Genomic DNA, 16,691 nt, shown 5'->3' on the forward strand with positions numbered 1-16,691 from the left:
AGTATGGCCTCCCCTCTTGTCGGCCCTTTGACATACAGTGTCAGGAAACCCCCCCTGTACACATTGGACAAAAACTGATCCAACTGACATACTAGAGTTGTAGCATTTCCAGTCAATGTTGGGGAAGTTAAAGCCCCCATAATGACCACCCTATTCCTTTCACTCCTACCAAGAATTGTATTGCCCATCCTCGCCTCCACTTTACTGGAACTCTGCGGAGGCCTATAAAAAAACTCTCAGCAGTGTGGCCTCTCCTCTCCTGTTTCTAACCTCAGCCCATACTACCTCAGTAGACGAGTCCTCGTCAAAAGTTCTTTCAACCACCATTATACTGTCCTTGACTAACAAGGCCACACCTCCCTCTCTTTTACCACCTTGCCTGTTCTTAATGAAAGATCTAAACCCTGGAACCTGCAACATCCATTCCTGACTCTGCTCTATCCATGTCTCCGAAATGGCCACAACATTGAAGTCCCAGGTACATATCCATGCTGCAATTTCACCTACCTTATTTCGGATACTTCTGGCATTGAAGTAGACACACTTCAAACCAGATTCTGGATTAGTGGGTGCTGGAAAAGCACAGCAGTTCAGGCAGCATCCAAGGAGCAGTAAAATCGACGTTTCAGGCAAAAGCCCTTCAACAGGAATACAGGCAGAGTGCCTGAAGGGTGGAGAGATAAAACCTTTTTACCTACACTTCAAACCAGCTGCCAACTCACATCCTCCTGTGCACTGGAACACCACCTCAGGTTCCCATCCCCCTGTTAAGCCTACAGACATCTTAAAGATGATATGTTCAACTTTCCACAGATCCCCAAGATCATTTTAAGGCTCCATGTAATTTCAGCTCAGACTCTTTTGTTTTTTTGAAGCAGGGCAGTAATTCTTTCCTGGCCCATCCACCTGCTCAGTAACCCTCCGCTGTCCTCTACAAGACAGGGGACGAAACGATTGCAATAAAAACTTCCAGCTCGGCGAACAGAACCACAGCAAGTTGGTTGGCTATCCAAATAGATTTGTTTTTGCTTGCCCTCTTCTGTATGCATCCATTAATCCTCCAATCCCTTGAGATTCTCCCTTTCTTCCACTCATAAGACTCATCCTCTCTCTGACCTCACTTCTGCTTTTTTTCATTGTGCTGGTTGGTTTTTGATACTGAGGCTAAGGACACCCCACTCTTCAGTCCAATTAACTGCCTTCATACAGTGATCTATAGCAGGAGAATCTCACGCTTCCCTTCTCTGCTGGCAGCTCAAAGTCAAATAACAGATTTTGAATACAAATCTGAGAATTATTTAAAGCTGAGCCGGGAAATAGGAAAGCAGAGAAGAAAAAGGAATACCTGACAGAAATAAGGAATGGTGATGAGAGCTTCCCTTAGCCAAATAAAATCCAGTTGAGGACCATTTTGTATCATGGAAATAGAATCCCTACAGTATGGAAGCGGGCCATTCATCCCGTCAAGGCAATAACGACCCTCCAAAGAGCCTCCCACCCAGACACATCCCCCTACTCTAACCCTGTAACCCTGAATTTTCTCATGGCTAATCCACCTAACCTGCACATCCCTAGAGACTATGGACAATTTAGCATGGCCAATCCACCTAACGTGCACATCTTTGGACTTTGGGAGCACCCAGAGGTAAGCCACACAGACTCGGGGAGATTGTGCAAACTCCACACAGACTGTCTCCCAAGAGTGGAATCAAACACGGGTCCCTGGCACTGTGTGGCAGCAGTGCTAATCACAGAGCCATCAAGCCACCTGTGTCTATCTACAGAAATCAATTAAAGTTGTCTGGGACTCAATGTTGCGTTGCAAAGTGAAAAGAACAACTGAATCAAGGAGTTTCAGTTTTGAAGTATATTTGTCCATAACATCAAAATGAAGATAGCTGTGGTTCAAAGGATCAACCTGAAACCAAAGCTGAGAGGGCAGTTTTGCCTGCAGCCTCACAGGTTGACACAGAGTCAAAGCAATAAAAACAGAAAGTGCATGATAAATGAAATAAAGTCTGCCAGCATCAACATTTGAAAGGATGTGGACCAGCAGGTAGTTTGAATTAGAGTGACCATGCTACCTGGCCCAAATGTAATGATCATATATGATAAATGTTGGTGAAACTGCGGCCAGAACAGATTCAGCTGTTCAATTTCTCAATGTGGCAATCAAAGAAAATCTCAACAAATCAGTACAAAAGGATGCTTGCCAAGAAGAGAAGAAATGCACCATTAGTGGCTTCAGTAATCCATTTTAAAGGACTTTGTCTAAAAGCAAAATTCTGCTGATGCTGAAGACAGAAAATATTGCAGAAACTCAGCAGTTTGGAAGCAACTGTGAAGAAAGAAACAGAGTTAACATTTTGAATCTAATGACTCTTCTTTGGAACAGATTTTGCTAGGTTTCTCCAGCATTTTCTGCTTTTCTTGATGGGTTAAGTAAGTGGATAAAAAGTTGGCAAATGGAGTATAAGGTGGAAAATGCAAATTTGTTCATGAAGGAGGAGAGAACAGAAGAACAGAGTATTTTTTAAATGGAGAAAAACTATAGAAAACTGCAGCATAACAGGACTTAGGGGGGTACTTGAGCATGAGACACAGAAAACTAGCACACTGGTCCAGCAGGTAATCAGGAAGGCCAATGGAATATTGGCCCTTATTTCACGGAGGTTGAAGTATAAGAGTAGGGATGTCTTACTGCAACTTTACAAGGCACTGGTGAGATCACATCTCGAATATTGTGAGCAGTATTCATCCTATTATTTAAGGAAAGCTATCATTTCATTGGAGGCAGTTCACAGAAGGTTTACTCACATGATGACCTATATAGAAGGATTGTTTTATGAGCAAAGGCTAAACAGATTGGAACTTGAATCACTGAAGTTTAGAAGAATAAGAGATGATCTCGTTGAAACATAAAAGATTCTTAAGGGATTTGACGGGATAAATGGAAAATCTAGCACCAAATAGCACAGTCTCAAAATAAAGAGATGCTCAGTTAAGACAGAGATGTGGAGGGATTTCTCCTCTCAGAAGGCTGAATGTCTTTGGGACTCTTTACCGCAGAATGCTGTAGGAGTAGAGCCCTTGTGTATACAGTATTTAAGGCTGTGATAGGTTATTGATCAGTAGGGGAATCAACTGTTACAGGGAAGGGATAGGAAAGTGAACATGAAGAATGTCGGATCAATCATGATCCTACGAATGGTGGAGCACTCTCGAGCAGCTGTATGGCCTGCTTCTGTTCCTATTTCTTATGGCCTTATGATCTTCAGGACATGGGCAAAACCAAGGTGTTTCTTGTAGCTCCAGAGTAATGAAAGAAATCTTGGGAGATGCAAGTGAACTTGCTGAGGATTTGAAGATACTAATATACTTTGAATCATTTCTATATTAAGAGAAAGAGAAACAGATTGCATATTAAGCAGATAATCAGCCTATTCAGAATTCCAGGAAAAAATTTAAAATGAACTTTCATTTTGCAGTCCTTGAAACAGCAATTCAGTTGGTTGAAGAATGAATTACGCAGATGCATCATATTGATTCTGTGTACATCATTGGAAATTATTAAAAATTGCTTCAAACTGGAGCAATGGGGATGCAAAAGACAGCAATGCCACAAATTTGTACAGCACTTTGCGAGCCATTGTAAGACAAGTTAGAATGCATACACCACCAAGAGATTTATTGAACTTTGTAAATATAAGCTATGTTTTCAATACATTTATTCTGTTCCACTTATAACCTTCCCTGTTTCTGTGGTCTGAGGTGATCCAAGCCAAAGTCAATCAAAAAATGCATTCATTCCTCAATGACACAAGAAAGACTAGTTGACCTATCCACCTTGTGAACAGGACATGAAACAGCACAAGATATTGACCAGAAGGAACTTGTTTCTACATTTGCTAAATTAACACCAAGGAAAATAACACCATAAATTCTGGATCAGCTTTGATGCAGAAATATAGTGCAGCATCATGTGAACCATGTTATATATTGATATGCACTTCTTCTGGTACATATAATATCCTGTGAAAATTGCAGAATAATAAGAATGTATATTCAGTATCATAATATACTTCTCACGTAAAATAAATGTATTTTTTATTTGTAGCAACATCAAATTTAGTCAGTTCCAGTTATCCAAGGTGTAAGTACAAAGTTGAACGTGACAAAAAGATTAAGCCAGCATATAGAGTCCAAATAGAGTAGATACTGTGATCTCGCGTGTTGTATAATGGTGAGGAGAGACTGAACACATTTTCTTCATGCACCCTCAATGCTAGTGACCAAAGAAATTACTCTCAGAAAATCAAGTATTATCTATGATTTTTGGAGTAAGATACAAAATGACTTGTATGGTCATTGTTTCAAAACTGATCATTGTGGGCGGCACGGTGGCACAGTGGTTAGCACTGCTGCCTCACAGCGCCAGAGACCCGGGTTCAATTCCCGACTCAGGCGACTGACTGTGTGGAGTTTGCACATTCTCCCCGTGTCTGCGTGGGTTTCCTCCGGGTGCTCCGGTTTCCTCCCACAGTCCAAAGATGACCGGTCAGGTGAATTGGCCATGCTAAATTGCCCATAGTGTTAGGTTAAAGGGGTAAATGTAGGGGTATGGGTGGGTTGCACTTCGGCGGGTCGGTGTGGACTTGTTGGGCCGAAGGGCCTGTTTCCACACTGTAAGTAAACTAATCTAAACCGCTGTTGGTTCTCACTTTAGCCACTGACAGCAGCCACTTTAGCTACAGCCAGAATGTAATGTTGACCTTTGTCTTGGTCAGTTTATAAGTACCTCTGAAATACAAAGGATTGGACGGCCATTGTAATGTTGATGTGATGTCGAGATTTCCATCTCCAACAAAGTAGAATCTAGCAGAGAAGATGTGTTGACAGTCACAGCAGATAACATTGGTAGCACAACTTATCAACTATATCACAAATGGCTGGCTAACATAATACGAGGTTTAGAAATCAGACCTTTTTTTCTCTCCATCAGAATGGGTTTTGAGATGATAAATGTGTTATGTAAGGAGCCAGAGTTGTAATTCAGGAAAGGTATAGATCACAGTTGCTATGTAATATTCATGATCAGAGTCTAGCAAGAAGTCATCTTTAGAGGCCAGGGTTTGATAAGGACAAAGAGGCGCAGTGAAATGGTGTAGAGTTAAACTATAGAAAGAAGTTGCCATTGATATTTTTGAAATGGGGAATTGGCCAATTAGAATGTGGCAGAGGCAGGTCTTTGATTTTGCAGAATTTGAAGGGCAGCAGCTTTTCGTTGTGCTAGACAGCCATTTGAAGCATGTTAAGGTGTTTCTAATGGGTTGAACAACAACCAGCAACACAGAGTCCTATTTTCTTTGTCATTTATATAAATGATTTGGATGAGAATACAGTAAGCATGATTAGCAAGTTTATGGATGACACTAGAATTGGTGGCATAGTAGACAGTGAAGAAGATTTCTAAGTTTAGAAACGGACCTTGATCAAATGGGTCAATGGACTGAAAAATGGCGTTTAGAGTTTAATCTGGATAAATGTGAGGTATTGCATTTTGGTAGAATAAACAAGGGTAAGGCTTATACAATTAACAGTGGTGTCTTGGATACTGTGGTAGAACAGTGGGACCGAGAAATTCAGTACATAATTCTTTGAAGTTTGTGTCACATATAGACAAGGTGGTTAAAAAGCCATTTGGTACATTTGCCTTCATTGCTCAGTCTTTTGTATATAGGAATTGGAACATCACATTGAGGTTGTACAGGACATTTGTGTGGCCTCTTCTGGAATATTGTGTCCAGTCTGGTCGCTCCATTACAGGAAGGATATTATTAAGCTGGAGAAGGTTCAGGAATTATTTACCAGGATGTTGCCAAGCATGTAAGGTTTGAGTTGTAAAGAAAGGTTTTTCACTGGAGCAAAAGAGATTGAGAGGCAACCTTATATAAGTTTATAAAATAATGAGGGGTATAGATGCAGTTAGTAGTACTTGTCTTTTCCCTTAGATGGGGAATTTCAAGACCAGGGGGCATATATTTAAGGTGAGAGAGAGATTTAAAAAAGACATGTGGGGCAATATCTTTACACACAGGGTGGTTGGCATGTGGAATGAATGTCATGGGGAAGTGGTGGGTGTGGATACAATTACAATATATAAAAGACATTTGGATAAGCACATGAATAGGAGAGGTTTGGAGGGATATAGGCCAGGAGCAGGCAGTACTAACTTAGTTTAGGATTATGTTCAGCATGGACTGGTTGGACTGAAGCATCTGTTTCCATGCTGTATGATTCTACGATTGTATTAGAGACTTTGCATAGTTTGATTGCTGCTCATGGGCTCCCAGACGAACTTCTGTCTGATAATGTGGACATTAGATTTATCATAAACTCCCTATGGAAACAGGCAATTTGGTATAACAAGTTGACATTGACCCATCGAAGAGTACCCCTTCCAGACCCATTCCGCTACCCTATTGCACTGCATTTTCCCTGACTAATGTACCTAACCTACATATCCCCAAACACTATGGGACAATTTAGCATAGCCAATTCACCTAACCTGCATATCTTTGGATTGTGGGAGGAGGCTGGAGTACCCGGAGGAAAGCCAATCAGACACGGGGAGAATGTGCAAACTCCACACAGACAGTAGCCTGAGGCTGGAATCGAACCCAGGTCCCTGGTGTTGTGAGGCAGCAGTGCTAACCACTGAGCCACTGTGCCTCAAGAGTCTTCAAATTTTGTGAAGATGAACAGGGTAGAACACACTAGAATTGCAAGATTTCATCTTGCTTTGAATGTACACAATACATGTTGTGATGTGTTCTCGTTAAGCAAATGGCAGTTACAAACTGGGAAAAATGTCAGACATCTCTGAATCATAAGCTGACAATTTTTTTTTGTTTATGTATCATAACGCATCTTATACTACTACTGGTGGGATGCCAGGTGTATTGTTTCTTAGAAGACAGACTTGAACATTTTTTTCTTTGCTAAAGCCATACTTAGCACAGTCAGTAGAAGAAAAACAATCCAGGCAGGGAGTCACAATAGAGAAAGATAGCGGGAGAAAGGAATCTTAAGTTGAACCAAATGGTTGAGGTAAAAAGAAACATCATAAGTGGTTGCTACAAGAAATATGTAATCATCACTTACTTAGTCATGATGCTTGGTAGTGGAAAGACTGGGCTTGGACATGCTAATCATGTCTTATACTTCAGAGGTTCCAGAAGAAAAAGAGAGTTGACAAGAATCAAATGAGTGTGGTGATTTGGGTAGTTGGAATAAGTGTGGACTATCAATTGTTACTTCACCATAAGTTGTGACTGTAACCAGTTCAGGCCTGAATCAGAGTCAAACAGACTCCAATGAAAGGAAAAATCAATCATTGTTAGAGAAAATTTCCAAAAGTGGGCAAGGTCCTCTTCTCAAGTTCTGAAAATTTGAATCCAGAAAAGAGGCATCATTTTAGGAATAAGAAATCAATGTTTATTATATTTGTAAATAAATTGAAAATGAGAAATGCTTATGAGTTTTATGGAATGTTAAAAAATTGTTCAATATTTTCATTAGGGAAAGAAGTGCTTAAATACACCTTATTTGTACATCTGAATTCTATGTGTCATTGAAAAAAAGGTTTAATTCGGGGTTGACCCTCTTTGTGTTGTTTACTATTTTAGTTTGTCCTGAAAAGATATCACAACCATGTCTGGAGCATTTTAACTCCAGAAAGGATATATTGGTCTTAAAGGGAGTGCATTGATTTACCAGGATTATATCCAGGCTTCAAGAGTTAAATTAGGGGAAAGATTTGGACTCCATATGGTTAAAAGGTGATTTAAGATATTAAGGGGAACAAACAGGTTAGCTGGGATAAATTAGTTCTGCATGTTGGTTCAGGGGTGTTATCTCAAATTTGGAGTCAGATCTTTCAGGAGTAGTTAGAAAATATTTCTACAAATGAAAGTGAGAAGTTCATAGCTTACTTTCAAACTGGTGATGGATACTAAATAAATTGACAATTTTAAACCTGAGATTGATAGTTGTTTGAAAGCAACTGGTATTCAAGTATTAGGCAAAGGTGGATAACTGGGGTTAGGTGACAGACAGCAAAAATCTCAACTGGCTCAAGGAGCTTATTTACTTTCTGCTGCTCCTATGTCCCTGTGCCTGGTCAAAATTAAATTTTTAAATTAAAAATCTAATAATTGTGAATTGTAAGTATTTAAAATGAGAATCTACCATTTCTGACATAAAGTATTTTGTGGGAATAGATATCCCACCCTGTCCCCTTCCACCCTCTTATCCACCCCAACTGCAGAAATTGACCTTTTGACTTTTATATTTTGACTAAGTTTTGGGGTTTTCATGTATTTATGCTTTCATTTGTTCTGATTCAAATGAAAATATCCCAACTACTTAATTCAAAAGTGATACTAAACTAAATCTTCAGAACTCTACCTCTGGTACCATTTATATGAGCTAGCTAGACGCTTTGTCATCATAGGTAGACTTGCCACCACCATCCTTTTAGAATTGGATCCACGGAGCCTGGTTTGTCTGATGTAGTACAGGAAAATTACAAGGTAGTCTATTGCAAAGTAGCTCTTGTCTTAAACAAGATCAGTTTATTGTATGACAGCAATCAGGTAGAAGTTACATTGATAGAGACAGATTTTATTCAAAGAAAATGACAAAGCATTACTTGGCTACCTGTCGCCTTTGAAATCCAGTATTTTTCTGCCTTTCCCCAACCAAGTCCTTATGACATCATCAGATGAGGTGGAGTTTAATGCTGACTTCAGCATTTACCCTGTCAGAACCAATAACTTACGCAACAGATATAACTTCTTGTTTTCATATGAAAGATCAGCATTTTTCAGAGAGTATCTGCTATTTTTCTAAGTGGCTGGTCATCTTTTGATTGTTCTCTAATTTGGTAATGATGGAACTGTAACATGCAAGTTTGTATCTGAGATTAGTCCCCACAAATCTACATCCAGAACCTCAACCTGAGCTACAAATCTTCTCGAAACTCATTATTCCCCACTGTTTTACAATGGTGGCTACATCTGTGCAGATGTTAGGTACTGAAACTTTTGTAATCTGCTTCAAACACTCTGAGTGAGTTACTTAAATCTCAGTCACAACGGTCCATGAATAGCTTTCACTATAACCCTTCTATTCGTTAACCATAATGAGATGAGATTTGGAGGTGCCAGTGTAGGATTGGGGTGGACAAAGTTAAAAATCACACAACACCAGGTTATAGTCCAACAGGTTTGTTTGAAAGCACTAGCTTTTGGAGTGTTGCTCCTTCATCAGCTGCTTGTGGAGTATAAGATTGTAAGACAGAATTTATACCTAAAGTTTACAGTGTGATGTAACTGAATTATATATTGAAAAACACCTGGATTGTTTGTTAAGTCTCTCATATTTTTGAATGAACACGTTGGTTTCAGTTCTTTCATATGTAAATTGCAGAACTTTTTTGAAAGTTACATTCTCAAGTGAACTTTAACAATTGGTGTCATGTCAGCCCAGATAATGCATTTAAGGTGTGAGGTGTCCTGTGTGAGGCTGTCTGTGCCACAATGTTCAGACTGATCCTAATCTAATAAACTGATTTATAGAATCATACATGGATTCATGCAGTTTTTGAGCAAAATAAAATGTAATTCTGCAAGTACAAATTCACCCCACAAATTTATGTGTGTGTGTGTGTGTGTCTCTCTGAGACAGTGTGTGTAAGTATGTGAGTGTGAGTGTAAAGGGGTATAAGTCTGTGAGAGGGTGCGTGTGAGTGTGGGAGTGTATGTGTGAGCGTATGAGAGAAAGCTTGTGTCTGAGAGAGCATCTAGGTAAGTATATTGGTCTGTAGGAGTGTATGTGTGTCTGTAGGAGGTGGTTGGCTTGCCTCTCCATTTCACCACAATTCTGATTAATAGAAATAATTGAAATGAGGATCAATTTTCAGCCTTCCTTCATGTCATTCTGCTTGATGGTACTCCAATGCATTATTCTATCCTTTTCCTAAATAATTAGATTAATAATATTAGAAAACATACATGTAAGCAGTAAATGTAGCATTTTAGCATTTCTTTTTACATATTATGATTAACTACATAGTTTGAAAAAAGTATTTATTTTTATTAGCTGTTATAATTGATGCAAATTTATACATATATATCATTTTCATTAGCTATCAGATACAAATACGCAAATCACAACAAAAGATCAAAGTCTTTAAGGTAATATTTGACCTCCAGTGACGTTTTGTTTAGGTTAATAGTGCATCTAAAATTCACACGCAGTTACCTCCGACGGTCAGTACTGTGATTACCGAGACTGTTTCTATGGTAACAATTTAAGCTGTCCTAAAAGCTATCAATTCTGTGCTATGTTCACTATCCATCAGTCTTGATACCACAAAGCTCTTAGAAAACATGACATTGTTACACAAACTCAGCACAGTAATTTATCTGTTACAATTTCACAACAGATATCGAACTGGACAGTTTCAAAAAGTGCAATGATTTCTTTGTGAAAATGGCAAATTTCAAAATATCTTTATTTGCAATAACTGTAGTATATTCATGTATACTTCTCCAAGTTAATGCTGTATTGACAATGTAAGTGCTTTAACATTGGTTTTGCACCTCCAACAGGTCTGTGATCTGCTAAGCTGACATATTAAGAACAGTCGCATGGGCAAAAGAACAAAGTCCTGCAGGGGCTGATGGAACCATTCTGCAGTAGGCATTACTACAGTTTAAGGGACCTAAAGATAAAATCAGAGTAAACATAATAATAAAAGTCATATGAAATTATGCAATTTCAATTGTTTATATATAATTTGGCTTCTTAAGCAATTGTATTAATCAAAGACTCATTAACCTGCCAAATTATTAGATAATTCCAACATGCATCCAGGCATTTAAACTCAACCAATGGTAGGACCATCATGTTATAGTAAATTAAATCAAATGTTGCATGTGCTGCAATGTCAACAATTACCACCTTGTGTTTTGGGTGCTGTGCTGCCACACACACTCATAAATTTGTGGGGTGAATTTGTACTTGCAGAATTACATTTTATTTTGTTCAAAAACTGCATGAATTCTCTTTGCCTAATTGGGTCTAAACATACTGAGTTCACAGTGGTGAAGGGAAACCACTTATGTATCTTAATGAAACTAGGCTCTTGTCTTAAACATTACAGCTTCCAGACTAGTCACTAAGTCATGAATTGAACAAATACATGTACTATTGAATGCAATTGGACCCACAGTTCATGAAGTTATAGTTCATCAAGACATTAAAGAAGACACAGATACTTCTAATGAATCTATCCAAGCTTTTGACAATTACTTTAATCTGAGAACAAATAGCATCCTTGAAACAGGAAGATTTAACAGAAGAGTGAAGCATCCAGGAAATCCGTGAAGTTTTCTTAATTAGCTCTGCAGACTAGCGGAAAAATGAGACTATGGAGCTTTGCAATCAGAATTTCTGATACAGAATTGATGTCAGAATTACTGATGAGTCTTTGTCAGATTAAATATAGTACAAAGATTTGACTTTGGAGAAAGCCTGTCCTAGAAGCAGAAAGGGATGTCCTGAGGAGAGAATTACAACCTTATCTCAGGAGAGCAACAAAATTCATTAGTTTATTTGGTATAAAAATTCTAAAGACATGGAATGAACAGTGTTAGCTGGAGAGCAGAGCTATGAAAGATCTGTATCTATATTTTATAACTGTTTATCTAGGAATGTCCGAACTTGTGTATTGTTTGGCTCAACTCAGCAATGACAACTCAGCCAGGCAACATTATTTCTCCTGCAATTTCTTTAAAGGATATTTTAAAAATATTCTTAATGTTGTGTTATCTGTATTCCCAAGTACATTCTTAGTTCTTCAATATAGAAATGTCTTCAAACTTTAAATTCTGAAATATAAAAATGTTGCTTTTCAGTACTCTTCACTTGGAATGGTCTCTTTCTTTTGCAGTTAAAATGTACATTTCCTGCCTCCTGCAGTCAAAAAGGTTTCTGGCCTTATCACAGACAAAATGGATGGTTTCTCACCTTTCATCGCCTCATAAACAATGCACATCCTTTTCCACAACTGTCCCAAATAAAGCCTGGTGTTGCAGCCTTAATCCTTTTCTCCTTACCTGACCACCATTTAAATTAAGCCCTCCACCTCCATTCTTATTGCGGTTTAAATTAAGCCCTCCACCTCTATTCTTATTGCAGCTTCAATAATCTTATTATCTTCTTCTGTTAGACTTTGATCAGGCATTTAAACTGTCCCTTTGTCACTTTAATTCTGGCTTTGTATTGCTATCAGTGCTCCAATCACAGTTAAATAATTTCTACATCCTTGATTTTCCTGCTGTAACTGCTCCTCATGGCGTCGGCTCAGTATCCCATAGTTGTGGTCTATAAGTAATCCCTTTGATCTAGCCTGCTCAGCCCGTTTGCAACATTAAAGTTTTCCTCTTGCCCAACAAGGAGTTTAACTTTATACAAATGTGTCCAATGCAAGTTTGTTTTACCAACTGAACCTCTGATCTGGACTACTCCTACAGATCCTCACTGCCAGTTGGAATCTGTAACTGACAGGTGTCACCTGTTTCCAGCTGACACTTGCATTCCATGCTTCTTACCAAATCAGAAATAAAAGGTTTTACCATTGAAGGCTACTTGCTGATTTTTCCAAGAATATATTTGCAGGCTGTTAGAATCTTTTCAGGTTCTGCAGATGCAGGTTGTCTGTGTGATTAGTTCTTAAAGCTGAAACATCTTTGAAGATGTAAATGTCCACTATTCCTCCTGTGCTTACTGTAATTGTCTGTTCTTAGGTCCACTGGATTGCTTATTGTTGTTGTGGTAGAAAATGATGCACACCACTGGCACCATTTAGTGAAATGTCAACCACTATTCACTAATTTCCCCTTTTCTTAACAGGATCCAAGGACCTACTTGGTTAGGAGTGATACAGAACAGTGTGCTTTTATGAGAAGAGGCTGTTATTTTAAACGGATAGAGGTATATAGCACAGAAACAGGCCCTTTGGCCCAACTCATCCAAGCTGACCAGATTTCCTAAACTGAATGAGTCCCATTTGCCTTTGTTTAGCCCATAATCCTCTAAACCTTTCCTATTCAAATGTTTTTTTTTAAATCTGATACAGACTGGACATTGATACTGCAATCATCCACAAACTGTCATTTATTTCAACGGTGGACAGCTTAATTTTGGTATGGAGGCAAATGAGGTTAAATAATTTTCCATCTAGGTGATATCTAATAAACTCAACAGAGGATGTCTTCACTACACTTCAGAGGGGGCTCTAGTAGAAGACCAAAGATAAAACTTACATTTTAAGAGATTTAGAACAAAGAATAGAATAGTGGAATAGGAGAAACATTTTTACAGAATTGTGAATCTATGGGAATCACCTCCAGGATTAGTGGCAACTTCAGAAAGCATTTCAACATTCATTCTTAATGAAGGGTCATGAGAAAAGAGCAGGTTATTATGTACTTTTTTTTACGAGGATAAATACTATTGTGGAATAGTATTGTGGAACAATAAGGTTGCTTCAATGTTGTATATTGATGTTGGTGTTTACCTCCACGTGAATATTAATCCTAATCATTAACCCAAAGTGAACTATTTTCTCTCCACAGATACTACCTGCTGCATGAGTATTTCCAATATTTTCTAATGTTATTCCTGTATACATGTCCGGTCTGTGTCCCTTAATCCAGCTTTCCCTCCCCTCACCATACTCTTAGTTGAGCTGTTATATTCTCAGATGCTTTGCCGCTCCTCGCTGTAATTTAATAATAAGAACAAAAAGTATCTAATTTCTCTTGGGGAGCCAAGTTTCTGCCGGCGCTTCTGGACAGGTCACGATGGTGCATCGGGGGACAAGTCCAAACAAGCGGCCACTCTCTGCTCCTATCGCCAACTGCGGTCCCACAGGTTGGAAGGTGTTGAAGTGAAGTTTAAGTATCAGTGTTAGAATAAATGACCCAGTACTTTCTGATAGGTTCTGTCTGTGTTTCATTACATTGATTTATAACAACTTTGCGCAATGTGAATATTTGCGTTCGGTAACCAGACGATCAATGACAACTCGGCGTTGGCATGGTGATGAACGTGACATCTAATAGAATTCCAGCCCACAGCACTTTCTAATTGGTCAAATGTCAAGCGTGCCCCACAGTAACCTGTATCTGATTGGTTATTTCCACTGTCCATATACAATCCTGCTGTAACATGATGCCAGCAGCAGGGAAGTGTATAAATCCTTACTGTAAGAAAATAACATCAACTCAAAAGGGTAAGAGAAACGATATTCACTTTTCAACGTGAGTTAATTTGCAAAATTTTGCTCAGTATAATGCAACATTGAGAATTGATAAAGTTCAGATGTGAAGGATTGTTTTCACAATCAAGTTTATAACGGAGCTGCAACTTTGAAGTTCTTATAGTTTTAAAAACCTGGATTTATTCAGCATCAGCTCCTGAAATTCAGTACTGTAAAAACATTTCCTAACAATAAATTTTATTTTGATTTATAGGTTTACCATATTACCATATCCATTAGCCGGCATTACAAAAAAACGTGGGCAAAGGGAGATTTCTTAAAATAATCTTTTAAATCACGCGAGAGTGTGTTATGTAGCATCAAGTGCATCGATGTTCTTAATTGTTGCACAGAACAGCCTCATTAATGCGCAGCACAAAACTCAGGACAGACCATCGTTTGTACCAGCTTTCTGCTAAAATGATTCAAAACTAATCCATCTCTTTCCATCCGCGTAATATCTTCCATTACTTTACAAAGCGAATTTTCCATAAGAGGAAGCAATGGCCTCATTTGGTTTAGCAAATGATGTTATGTTCCAGTCAAACCTCCAATATAAGGATTGTTTCTATTATTTTTAATGACAAATTTCAATTGATGAACCCCTTAGCACTGACTCCTCAAATGGAAATGTGCTGTACCTGTCTCCTCCTTCCACAATCTTGTGTCTTCATTAAGCCTTTAAGCATTCTCTTTACTGTTGGTTGAATCTTTTGAGATTATGGTCCAAATACACAAGGTCAGATTATTAGTGAATAGTGTTTGGGATTGTGAACCATGGTTTCCCCTGCGGTACCACACTTCCAACCTCTCTCCAGATGGAGCAAAATTTATCCCAACTTTTATTTTTGTGTTGGTCAAGCAACTTTATTTATCCAAGCTCTATTTTTTTCTCATTACAAGTAGTAGTGATTTTCAAGAAGGTAAGTGGACATAAACAGGTGATATTTGGTCATGCCCTATTGTTTTGATCAGATGTAGTGAATGTCTTCTGATATGGAAATCGTGAACACTACTTCTCTTGCAAGATTTCACCAGAGAACCTCTCTGCCTCCATTTGCTTACTGGATCACGTAGATAGCACCCTGAAATAGGCAATTTTGTTTAGGAAGCTTCAGGCCTGTAACTAATTAATCAAATCTTACCAAACAAACAAATCTATTTACATAGATCACCTTATTTCAGAAGAGTGTCTTAGTTATAATCAGCAATCCTATCTTTTTAAAATGAAAGTTTTCTAAAAAAAAGTTTATTTTGTTTCAAGAAATAATAGAACACCAGTGATTAATTTCTGGAGGGATGCTCATGATTGTCTCCCATCAAATTGGCCGAAAGCTTTGACTTTGAGAAGCATTCTTCGAATTTGTGCTATCAGTTTTAACAATAATAAATAGGAAATTCAGGGAGGTACAATGTGTGATGCCAGCTTCCCACTGGTTTGTTGCTGCACTGTTAAAATGGATCAATTCTTCTATTCAAGACCCAAGAATGCTTGACTCAAAGAGAATGTAAATCTGACCATGCCACCTGTTCCTATCTCTACAGTTTCTATTCTGTTTCAAGCTGAAATAACAATAGAAAATTACCTGTAGCTGGGGTCACCACAGCATTCCTGCAATTTAAAATTATTTTAATTTTGTTCATATTATTGAGTGCCCTTTTTTGTCAATATTTTTATTGAGAAAAAGATTTTGAACTTTTTACAAAATTAGAAAATTACTACAAAAGAGCATAACAATCTTATACTATTAACAACAATAACAATAAACAAACAACAACTTTACTCTACAAACAATTTAGAAGAAAAAAACTACGCAAACTACAATTCAATAAATAACTAAATCCAACAAAACTAAATTAAACCAAATTGAACCAAGGCAAATTAAATTAAGTTACAACACTCGACGCAATCCCACCAAAGCTCCCCACCACTGGGAGCTTCAGTTGGCCTATACACATTTGTTCGGAATTCTTTCTCCCAGGGTAGATGCAACCCTCGTGGCTACACAAAGGTCCTGAGCAATATAGCCGACAAGACTGCATCTATATAGTTCAAAAAGGGCTGCCACATCCTATAAAAGAGTTCCATTTTCTGGTGCACCATTCTTGTAAGGAAGTCCAGGGGGATGTGCTCCATAACTAACCTATGCCACCCTGAGAGTCTTGGGGAATTTTCCGACTTCAAGCTCATCAGGATGCTCTTCCTTGCACAAAATGACAGAATATTAAACAGTTTCTTCCCAAGTGCATCCAAAGAGGGGAGATTTGGCAAACCCAAGATGAGGGACCCCGGATCTAC

General features: G+C 38.4%; 1 protein-coding gene across 3 annotated transcripts in view; it reads left to right on the forward strand.

The window, feature by feature from the left end:
• Positions 1-14,303: 14,303 nt before the first annotated feature.
• LOC122552827 (spermatogenesis-associated protein 7 homolog) overlaps positions 14,304-16,691 on the forward strand; it is a 210,257-nt gene continuing 207,869 nt past the window's right edge. For 2 of the 3 annotated variants that reach the window (XM_087990967.1, XM_043695811.2), the window contains exon 1: positions 14,304-14,365. In XM_087990967.1, coding sequence (XP_087847093.1) covers positions 14,305-14,365 — 61 coding nt within the window. In that variant the 5' untranslated portion in view covers position 14,304. The remainder of the gene's footprint in view (positions 14,366-16,691) is intronic. The other variant, XM_043695810.2, reaches the window with a different exon arrangement.

This window comes from Chiloscyllium plagiosum, unplaced genomic scaffold (genome assembly GCF_037043375.1).
Source record: "Chiloscyllium plagiosum isolate Xiang-an unplaced genomic scaffold, Cpla_swu_hap1 HiC_scaffold_10, whole genome shotgun sequence".
NCBI classification, from domain to species: Eukaryota; Metazoa; Chordata; class Chondrichthyes; order Orectolobiformes; family Hemiscylliidae; genus Chiloscyllium; species Chiloscyllium plagiosum.